The sequence below is a fragment of the Bactrocera neohumeralis genome, chromosome 2 (genome assembly GCF_024586455.1).
Source record: "Bactrocera neohumeralis isolate Rockhampton chromosome 2, APGP_CSIRO_Bneo_wtdbg2-racon-allhic-juicebox.fasta_v2, whole genome shotgun sequence".
Taxonomy (NCBI): domain Eukaryota; kingdom Metazoa; phylum Arthropoda; class Insecta; order Diptera; family Tephritidae; genus Bactrocera; species Bactrocera neohumeralis.
In genome coordinates this window covers 54,604,749-54,616,794 of record NC_065919.1, presented here as the reverse complement: position 1 = coordinate 54,616,794, position 12,046 = coordinate 54,604,749, and the positions used below count along the sequence as shown (strand labels likewise).

General features: G+C 35.1%; 1 protein-coding gene across 1 annotated transcript; it reads right to left on the bottom strand.

Moving 5' to 3' along the window:
• Nucleotides 1-2,813: 2,813 nt before the first annotated feature.
• Nucleotides 2,814-4,247, bottom strand: LOC126761506 (jerky protein homolog-like). Its single transcript, XM_050477827.1, has 2 exons — nucleotides 3,669-4,247; nucleotides 2,814-3,608 (listed from the first exon to the last, which is right to left on the bottom strand). Exons 1-2 carry the CDS (start codon nucleotides 4,245-4,247, stop codon nucleotides 2,820-2,822), a joined length of 1,368 nt encoding a protein of 455 aa, XP_050333784.1. The 3' UTR covers nucleotides 2,814-2,819.
• Between the last annotated feature and the right edge of the window lie 7,799 nt (nucleotides 4,248-12,046).

Below are 12,046 nucleotides of genomic sequence, written 5' to 3'. Positions count from 1 at the left end.
CAGGGTTGCTTTGAATATAAATATTTCTTTACTTTTCTATTTTGACCTCATTTTTTTTTCTTTCATTTACTTGCATTCTATCAGTGTTACCAGGTCAAGAACTTTAAAATGTATTCAAACTTCCTTTATTACTTAAAAGTTGTTTTAATATATTTGTTTATCTCGTCAAAGCAAAGGGATGGAAAATTTTATAAAAATATATTTTATGTAAACATTTAATTAACGTATATCATAGGATGCAGTTGAAATAAGAATATTAAAATTTAATTGATGCAACCCTGATTATTTCAGTTTATTTATTTTTTTATCTTTGATTCGTCTCTGTCAATTACGTCGTCGTCGTGCACGTTCGTTCAGTTAATTATTTCGTCAAGTTTTTATTCCTTTTTGATATTAAGTTCACCATTGTGTAAATGAAATAAATCTAAAATAGTGAGATGAAAATTAATTGTGTTAATGTTAATGGGCAGAAAAATGCCTGAAGACAATAGATTGTGTAATCTGCAAAAAGAAGATATTATCTCAAATAGTTTTGGGTTCAAAAGTGTAAAGTGCAATTTTGCGATAGACTGAGAAAAACACAAAACAAGTGTGGAAAATTTCACATTTGAAACTCAGCAGTAACTAATAAAAACTTGGCGTGTTTTATATACGAGAATATTTTCCGTGCCCTTAAGCACCCTTGTCAAAATTCCACAATCTTTCCGTCCTCTTGGCATTGTGGAGTGCGCGGCAATTAAGTCTAGATTCATAGTGCGAAGGAAAAAAAGGCGAAAGAAGTAAATAGAAAGTTTAATTGCCAACAGCCACCAGTGTCGTGAGTGTGGAATTACTTTCCTCTATCTGTCCTATTTTGCTCCAAAGTCGGTGGCCATTAAAACCAAACGATCAACAAATCGATTGGGTAATTGTCCTCAGTGAGCTTGAAGTAAAGGAAGAATAGTTAAAAGTATAATTGTGTTTGAGCTCATTGCAAAGTGTAATTGAAGTGTTACAGAAAGTTAATCCTGTTTGGTAATATTTCAGTGCCAAAGCAAATACCACCACATTTTTATGTGTTTTCAAAAATAATTGTGTCATAATAATTAAGGATACAAGCAAGTTTAAGTGATACATTGAGATAATTGGCGGGCAGCAAACAATTAAATTCAGCCACCGTCATTACTATCGAATAAATACAGATAAGATATAGTTCAACACAAAAAAGGTATCAAAAAGTCGAAGCAAAATAAAAAAGGTATAATTTAATAAAAAAGACAACAAAATGGTTGCAATCAGTTCTGGCGTCAATGCGTCAAATATAAAGAAAACAGCTGCTGCCGAGTCCACAGCCTCTACAGTGATGCTAACCGCCAGTGGTAAACCAAAAGAAAAAAGAAGGTATGTACATATATACAGTTTACGATTCCGTAAGTCAACATATTAGTAACTTAATACTATCTTTTATGTACATAGATTTATGCTAACATATTGATATTTAAAGAACTAATCTTGGTTTTTGGTCCAACCTTAATCCTATGCGACGAATACATTTATGCCTACTTTATGTTTTCAGTTCTATTGTCAAAACAACGAGAATATCTATAACTATTTGTATTTCGAAGTAGATTCAATCATTAGCTTTACTTGACGAATCTGCTTACTTGATGTCTCCATAATGTGACACTAAGTTTTGTTGGAGTTGTTGAAAATATCAATAAATTAAAATAAAAAAATATTTTAACAATTGCTATTGTAAAAATATTTCTCATGTTTCTTTTGCTTTCTCGATAACTTAGGGGTAAACATTTCGCCAATAGCTAGTAATTTTGGTTTGTAAGTTTTAATGGCTGATAAATGCAGGCGTATCAAGTTTCTGACTTTTTTTATTAATTTTAGTTGATGTGTCATTTTTAATATTAAAACAAAATTGATAATATGACCTACTTACACCATTAAAATTCGGTTGACTATTGTTCTACAACAACGTAATATTTATATTTTATATATGAATTTATAATTTAAATATTATGCATTTGTTCATTGATAGAACTGATTTCCTCTCTCTGCTTACGATTATATTTCACTTTTGTTCAATTGCTTGATTACGCAATTTCTTCAATCACCTTGACTTGATACGAACTGTACTTACTATGTATTTAATTTTTTTCCAAAATGGACACTTTTTCAAAATAGCTTTGATTCGCTTATTCAAAATTATAATGATTAAAAGCGAAGCAATGAATACCAGATTAGAAAATGATAAATTTTGAAGTGATATCAACACAACTAAGTATAGAAGAAAATAATTTGATAAAAATTCGAAATGCTATTAAGAAGTTTGTTTCCATATTATATTATTTAAAGAATCGAAAAACACTCGTATTTTGCGCTCTAAAAATTGAAAGTACAAATAGTTAACTATTGCAGAAAGGCATTGTTATTTTTTATTAGTTTGGCATTAAAACAATTCCTCAATGAACCAATAGAACGTACAAGTTGCAAGAAATAGCAAATAACCAGAAACACACAAATTTGTGCATGCAATCAGCATAATTTATGTATGTACAGTAGACGCTCGGAAATTAGAACCACATTGTTTTTGGGGTAGTTCTAATTTCCGAAATGTTCTAATTTCTGGACGGTTTTTTTTTAACGCGAATAATAAAACTAAGAGTTAAGCCACTTCCAAAAACTATATAAAAACATTTTTTTATTTCTTTTCTTATTTTTTTTTTAAAACATAACAATTCAGTTCATTACATAACAATTATTAAAAAAAAAACAACTAAAAATTTCAGAAATTAATTAAAAACTCAGGATAAGGGCTCAGTTCAAAATTAATTTTTGTTTGACATATAATCAGTAATATTTGTTTGTTTTTTTGGTTTCTTTAATACCGATATAACAATATCGTTACGGAGGGCCAAAAGATTGGTCATGTGCTTACTGGAAGACAATTCACTCTTGTTGCACCAATTTATTAAATTGTTAACGCTTTCAATAGCTATAACATTTGAAATAACTGGTGTGTCATCAACAACATCGTCTTCACTGCTATCAGAAAACTCATCATCGCTACTTAGGTCATCACCAGTTCGGTCTTCAAACTCATCTTCATTCCATTTCTCGATGTCAGCAATACACATGAAACTGTTTGGATCAATTTCTGCTAAAAGAGTTTGATTTACTTGGAGAGATTCATTGCAGTCCTCATTTTTGTTAAGCAACTCTGCTAGTGGCACATCATCATCGCTGTCGTATTGGTCAGAGTCCCAATTTAGCAACTTTGACCAAGAATTCCTCTTCACTTTTGGAGTTATCTCATCCCAAGCTTGTTTCAGAAATATTATTGCCTTTCGGATGGAATGGGATTTCAACAGACTATTCAGTGCACCACCTTCAGCTATTATTTCAGCAAGTAACTTACTTCTGTAAACAAGTTTTGTTAACTTTATGGGATTTTGATCCATTGGTTGCACAGCTGCTGTCACATTTGGCGGCAAGAAATATGAAACTATGTTGCCATCTTTGCTTTGAAGATGCTCAGTCGGTGCATGCGCGGAGCAGTTATCGATAAGCAAAAGAGCCTTCGGAGGCAAGTTATTTTTTTGAGAAAACTGGATGACCTGTAAACAAAAAAATATTTTAAAATTAAAGAAATTAAAAGCAAAATTATTTCCTCTTACTTCATTAATAAATATCTTGTGAAACCAATCGTGAAAGATCCGAGACGTCATCCAAGCATTTTTGGAAAAGTTGTAATGAAGTGGATTTTTAAAACCTTTGAAGCTCCTGGGATTTTTAGCTTTTCCAATAACTAAGGGCACTAATTTGTGAGACCCATCAGCATTTGAACCAAGTAAAATTGAAATTCGTTCTTTCTGAATTTTGTATCCAGGCGCACTTTTTTCACAAGCAGAGACATATGTTTTATCTGGTAGGAAACGATAAAATAATCCGGTTTCGTCCACATTATATAATTGCGACTCTATTAACCCCATCTCAGTGACTTTTGCACGGAATCTGTGAATAAATGGAGTGATGGAGGCAATATCACTAGAAAGAATCTCGCCACCAATTTTTAAAAAACGAATGCCGTGTCGCTTTTTAAATTTAGTAAACCATCCATCGCTTGCTCGGAATGCATTTTTATTTTTATCGGGGTATTCTTCACCAAAAATTTGTTTAGCTTTTTCCTTTAATATTGTCAATGTACACTTCCTTTCGCGTTGTTTTAAAAACCACTCATAAAGACGACTTTCCATTTTCGGATATTCGGCACTATGCACAGTTTTATTTGATGCTTCCTGATAAGTGTTGGAAACAGCATTTAATATAGATGACCTATTTGACTTGATATAGCTGATAGCAGATTTGCTCACGTTGAAATCTAGCGCTAGACGATTCCCTTGAACACCTTTGTCCAGCTTTTCTAATATCTTTACTTTGGTTTCCAAAGATAAAGTGTTTTTTTTACGTTTATTTGACATTTTTGGTAAGTTATTTTTAGTTTTCGGTAGAGTCTCGCAAAATATGTCCACGCGTATCAAATTTCACTTACGAATGACAAAAACACCAAAAATATGGCAAAACAAAAACTAAAATATAACTTGGGATTCCCCTTTCTATTTTACATTTGTTCAGTAATATTTTTATGGGTTCCCCTGTGTTAAAAATGAAAAAAAATTCCAGAAATTAGGAAAATAAGGCAAAACAAAAACTAAAATATAACTTGGGGCTTCCCCTTTCTATTTTACATTTGTTCAGTAAAATAAAAATCAAGAATGGGAATTCCCTTGTGTTAAAAATGAAAAAAAAGCTCTCAGAAATTAGAACCTCAAGTTCTAATTTCAGAGCGGTCAATGCAAACAAAAAATGGTTGTGTTTAAAATAAAAAAAAATGCTCAGAAATTAGAACTTCAAGTTCTAATTTCAGAGCGTCCAATGCATTAAAAACTCTGGTTCTAATTTCTGGATGTTCTAATTTCTGAGAGTTCTAATTTGTGAGCGTCTACTGTACATCCATACATATGCTCATAGGTATGTATGTATGTATGTATGGATTTATAATTGCAAACTTTAATTTTGTCTTTTGTACCTTTCGGTAAGCCAACCTTGAATTCATCAAGTTGAATGTTAACTCCACGAGGTCGGTTAAATGTAAATTGAAATTTAAAATTGTATGCAGCAAATAAAAATAAAAGTAAATAGTTACTAAAAATTGTAAACTATTTAGAAATAAAAGTAAATATGTATATAAAGCTTGACAGTCATAAATTATGTTTGGTCAAATTAGTTTTTTTTTTTTTTTTGACTAAACTTTTTCGTTTTCAGTTTTATAACTGATATATGTACATATACTATATACATATGTATGTATATAATATTACTGTGTTGCTATATAATGGAACTCGTGTAAACAAATGTGTTGGTATATTGTATAGTATTACTCACGTGTTATAAACAAACGATGGATATCAAAGTTAAGAAGTGAATGTTAAAGTGTGAGCAATATTTTGCTGGTTTTTTTACGTCGTCAAATATTCCAATACCTTACAGGTTGTTTTTTCAATTGTGATGGCTATAGATTTGGTACTTTTTCGATTACTTAAAATTAGTAATAGTTGTTTTTGCAACAACATTGCCTAGAATTTTGGTTGTAGCTAAAAGTTTTGAGCAATTCTACCTAGGGAACAGTAGACCCAAATCCGTGTAATTTCCAGTTTTAAAGATCCGCAGTGAGAACGAAGCACCACCAACAAGATATATGTAATATAAATATTTTTTACGTGTCCCATATACTGTGCATATTTATATACATATGTACATACATATGTATATCATACTGGAACACACAAATTTTTGTTTTGACAACGATCTTGAGTTCACGAGTTCAATTGCTTTTCACCTTGCATAACCGTTTGCTTTAGAGTGCATACTCACTCTGATTGTCATAATCAGCTGATTCTTTACTTGTCACAATACCATAATTTCTACAATTATAACCAATATAAGCCTCTCATGCATAAATTAATATGAGAAAATATTTATGTACAAATTTAATTTCGGGAATCTTAATATATTTAATTATTTATTTTCAATTAGTTGTTTTCATTGCAATTTCACTTTTTTCAATATGGCATGGTCGTCTATATACATATGTATATCTACACATCTATAAAATCACATTCAAATTAAATGTCTCAAAATTGAACGAAAACCAATTTGAATAATTTTCTGGTTTATTTTTAGCTAAAATCTCGTAATTTTACGCATTTTTGTGGCTACAACAACAAGTTTGTTCTCATTTGTTTTGACTTCATTCGCATATTTCATGCTTGTTTGTAAATATGTAGTAGGCATATATTGTGTTTACATTTGTGCGTTTGCGTGTGTTTGTGAGTTATGGCTTTATCAATTCGCCCGTTTTCTTATCTCACAACTTTTGGGGTTTTAAAATTTTAAAATCTTTTTGTGCTCCTCCACGCCTTTGTGGTATTCATGAAGCATTCGCATGCATTTAATATCTGGATATTTTGTTTTTTCTTGCTGCGCCGCGCTCCAATTTCAGAAGCTGCCCATAACAGCCAAGCCGATTTCAGTGCAGGCCTACGTGACTTTCCACTGGAACAACCGACGAAGCTTGCATGAAAATTTATACATATAGTAGAAAAACAACCGGCTTTTGATTGGAAAAATTAAACGTTTAAAAATGCAAAACACTGACACAACCACACACGCGCTTGCAGCCAATTGTGCACCCAGCGACAACCGAACGCGGGTCATGCATCCGTTTTGTTTGGGGCTCCACACCAACACACTTTGCACTACACATTAACGCTGCGCTTGTGCATACATACATACATATGTGTGCGCGTGTGCATGGGGATAGCATGTCATAACAAGAACATATATGTATGTATGTATATATGTATGTTGGCTGCATTAAGTGTTATTGTTTTCATAAAAGTTGTTGTGGCATGTGATTGCATTTATACCAGCTTAACGCCCTGGTTGCTACCTGTTGTGTGACGTTATTTACTTTTCTTTACGCATCACAATCTGTTAGGGTTATGAGTTTTAATACCGAATTGTTTGAAATTAGAAAAAGTGTCTACTTAGTATATTTGTACATAAGTATGTACATATGAGCGGATATTAGTTAGAGGTATACACAATGTTGATCCGAATATTCACGCAATGTCACTGCCCATCAGTTTTCCTATTGGCATGTAGGGATTCCATCTTCTAGAGTAACAAACGCGATCTTAATTTTAAGCGCATTGATGGAAAATATGCTAATTTTGAGCTGAGAAAACAGCCATTTCCCTCGTTTGACTTATTAATAGCTAACCCTTCATTGCATTTAATAATTTTTAAAACTTCTAAATCTACAAAAGGTGGTGGTTTAAATTCGAACACGACGTTCAATGAGAGAAATCGATGAAGTGATATTCACCAACCCTCTGTTTTTGTTTGTTGTTAGCCGGAGTTCACAGTAGATCCGGTCGTGGGAACGGTTTTGGCCTAAGAGGAAAATTAAACAAAAATTCCGGGTATTTCTAAAATTCACCTTATCTTTCTGCATAAGCACCTTTTCAATATTTTTTTTTATAAAAAAAAAAAAATATTTTATAAAAACATGTTTTTTAAATAAGATCATGGACTAGGTGTTGGACGAATATATCTAGAAGACCTGTTTGTTTTATTAAGATCGGGACAATCGACTTTGAAAACACAGTTTTAAGAAAAACGCCATAAAGTTTTAAGTGACTTTATAGCTGACCTCGCAACTTTTCAAGGCTGTGCAAAGTGTCGATGCTACCCGAAATATTTGAGCTTGTTGTTTTTTTAGTCGCAGAAAACATGAAGTAGTTTCAAAGAATGGTGACGAGTTGGAGTGCTTAGCTGGAAAAAAATCCTTATCAGTTCTGGTTACTTAGACCCGTCTGTCGTGCGAACACTTCTTCGAAATCGCTTGATGATATTATTTATTACGTGTTTTTAAGAGACAAATTCGGAAAGAGGTTTTAAAGAAGAACGCGGAAAAAATCGCTTTCTCTGCCGTTCTCAAAAAGTGCCATGTCATCGCAGATATTTTTTTTAGTGCATACTCTTGTTAGCAAGCAATACAACAAATACACAACAATGTTTAGTTTTATTGTTTAGGGTTTTAAGGGGTTTTATATAAGATCACGTGGATGGTAGTTGAGTTTTTCGCCAGTATCCAAGTAATTTCTTTATCGCAAAGTTGTTTAATCTCTATAGACTCTATCCTTTACTAAATGCCACTGGTATTTTATGTCAATTGTGTCAGTTTTAGCTGACTTTTTTCCAGATTTGCGGCTACAATACAACCATATGGTATTGCAAGTCATTCTGATTTCAGTGTTTTTGGATTACCCTATCTAACATGGTTTATGACGCCTTTTAAATGTAGTATGTATAAATTTCGAGGAATTTCGCCACAACATTTTTTTGCCTGAGGTGCTAAAGACAAAGAGTGATAATTGATGGATTTGGTTTGTCCTTGAACTTAAACTGAGATATTGGTGTAAATACTAAGTTAAATTGTTCCACTGGAATCAATGAGATCTAAGATTTTAAATTAAGATTTCAGCGAGAGAAACTTAAAACAAGAAAAAGCATATTTGCGCTCTACCTTGGATTTGGGGCGGATGTGTTGGCCTCCGGTCGCGTAGGGGAAGCACTGCGGCCCCTAACCCTGTCACGAGCGCACTTTTGAGCTTTCTGAGAATTTCTTTTCACCTCAAGGTGCCTTGAGTACCACTACAGAATGGTACCTCTCATACCCCTCTTGCGTGGGTCAACTTGTCCTCCGGGACAGCCAGCTGGTGCATCTACCTCCCCTCTCCCTTTTCCTTCCATCAGCACCGTACTGAGTCTGCTGTGGAGAGTTGTGGTAGGGTTTGCTCTGTTAGTACCGGCCGCAGTAGATGCCACCTACTGAGCGCCGCTGCATGAGATCACGTCATCGTCACCATCTCTGGCATGCTCCTGAAACAATGCACGCTCCTATGACTTTTGGGCGCCCAGAAAGTAAAAATCTCGTTTGGTTCCTGCTGCTGCCTTACCTGTCTGTCTTTGTTTTCAAATTTTGCTTCATCTTTTTCTTACATTCCTTGGCTGACGGGGCAACGTTTATAAAGGGAAGCGAAAGATATGTCTCATAACGAGCGTATAACTTTTACCATAGGGAAACACCATATCTCTTTGAAAAGTATGAATAAGCGTACACATGCTTCGCATTAAAGAGCATAATAAATCGCAAACTGTTGTTTATACAGAAATAATCAGAAAAGCCAGCAAGCTCTGTATCAAATACACAAACTTTTATGCTATCCATGTGATGTCATATTTAGAAGCAGATTCGGATAAGTAATATTTTGATCCCTTATTATGTTTTCTTGTAGCTTAATTCGTTTCCTCTGTTTACTGCTCAACACGCCAAGGCATATCTTGGCTGAGAGCAAATGTTAAGCAGTTAAACCACAAGAACATATATTTGTCATGTTGAATTTATAATAGCTGCATTTTTCGGCTCCAAATATTACACCCGCCACCACAGTTTCGTTTCACCTTCACTTGTGTAAATAAAAAACGTGATTATTGCCCTACCAAAGTGCTTCGCATCCGATTACAAGATGAAAATTAAAATTAAAAACATAATTGGTTGTCAAAAAAGTCTTGCGGTATTTTTATTGAATTTTTTTTTTTGTATTGAAAGAAATGAATTTTTGATGACTTTCTGACCGATTATTTTTTGCCTGGTAATTTTATTCAGCGATTTTATATAATAAATTATAGCATCTTACCACCTCTACAAGAGAAAACGTTAAACTCACGTTAAATTGCGGTGGAAATGAAACTGATGTCCATAAAAGACAAATTTTATTCACATGATGATTTTTTTATATCATAAAACGAGTGTAAAATATGCCGTATTTTCTCTTTATTTTGCTCTATGTTTGCGACGCTATAACTCACGAACGACTTAAAAGAAACGACAAAAAGGTATAGCATGACCCGATGCGACAAATGAAACTAGAACTGCGCGCTTTCAGCGCCAACTAGCGAAAATACCGCAAGACTTTTTTGACAGCCTGATACAAGTATATTATGTAGAATACCAACAGTGCCAGTAATAGTATTATTACAAGCGCGCTTGAAGAAATAGTGAACCCTTTTTTTTGTTATTTTTTCCTGGTAATTTTATTGGTAATGATGGATCCATATCGGCACACAAATTCTTTCTTATTATGATATTGAAATGATGGAGCCGATAGAACAGCTTAAGCACTCCTCAGAATTATCAATTCGTGGTTCTTTGGATCTATGGCTTGCGAGCTCGCGTGGGTGCCCCACTGTGCATGCCCAAATATTCATTCACAATACATGCAACATGTTCCTTTCATGTTTTTAAAGTCTCAGCCCTCTCGAACAACTTTACTTTACAGTCAAACAAAATTTTTTTGTAGACGTTTTGATGTTTTCCTCTTAACGGCCTCTTCGGGCCGTCCACTGCGTGCATCGTCCGCGATGATTATTGGATTCCTGACCACTGCAGCGTCTTCCAAGCGGAGGTAGCTGCTACAAAGGTAGGAGTAGATCTACTGCTCCAGAGCGCAGCCTCCTTCAGAGTGGTGTCTAGATTCCTTATCTCTAGCATCAAGTTACTTGATTGTTTAGACTGGTTTGGGTGCCTCGCCACAACGATATTGCAGGTAACTGTAAGGCTGAAGAGCTTGCTAGGACAGGTACCACAGTCTCTATAACTGCAGAATTGGCTTCCTGTTTCTTGCTACCGAACCGCTGGGTATCAAACCAGCTCAGCAAGCGCTGGTCAACCAAGCTGAATAAAAAGTTTAAGTGTGATTCCTGCGTCACGTTGAGGGATCAGTCATCTAACCTAACCTTACCTAATACCAGTAGTACCATCTGTCAGCCTAGGAACTTTTTAGCCCGCTTGTAAACCGGCGAAGAACTGCGAACGGAGGAAAGCATGCCCACCAATTGCAATTTAAGTGTGCCCTGGCCAAATCACAAAAAGGGAGACACAATCTGCGCCAACTACCGCGTGATAAACCTCCTCAACACCGCATACAAGGTTCCATCGAGCATACTGTGTGAAAGACTTAAGCCCACCGTCAACAAACTGATTGAATCTCATCATTGAGGCTTCAGGCCTGGAGAATCAACAACTGACCAGATATTCACCATGAGCCAAATCTTGGAAAAGTTAGGGTGCGTCAGTTTTTCCCGGGTAGAGTAGCGCATTATTTAAATAGATACACACCACATTTTCGTCGATTTCAAAGCTACTTTTGACAGCACGAAATGCAGCTGGCTCTATGCCGCGATGTCTGAATTTGGTATCCCCGCAAAACTAATACGGCTGTGTAAACTGACGTTGAGCAACACTAAAAGCTCCGTTAGGTTCGTAAAGAACCTCTCCGAGCCGTTCGATACCAAACGAGGTTTCAGACAACTCCCTTTCAACCTACTTTTGGAGAAAATAGTTCGAGCTGAAGAGCTAAACCGAGAAGGTACCATTTTTTATAAGAGTATACAGCTGCTGGCGTATGCCGATGCTATTGATATCATTGGCCTCAACACCGGCGCCGTTAGTTCTGTTTTCTCCAGAATATATAAGGCAGCGAAGCAAATGAGTCTAGTGGTGAACGAGGGCAAGACGAAATATCTCCTGTCATCAAAAAAATAGTCCTCGCACTCGTGACTAGGCTTCCACGTCACTGTTGACAGTCATAGCTTTGAAGTCGTAGATAACTTCGTCTCTCTTGGAACCAGCATCAACACCAACAACAACGTCAGCCTCGAAATCCAACGCAGAATATCTCTTCCCAACAGGTGCTACTTCGGATTAAGTAGGCAAATGAGTCCCTCGACAAACAAAAATCAAACTCTATAAGTCGTTAAGAGTTTTCCAGAGAAAGGTTCTGCGAAAGATTTACGGTCCCTTGCGCGTTGGCAACGGCGAATACCGCATTCGATGGAACTATAAGCTGTACGAGATATACGACGA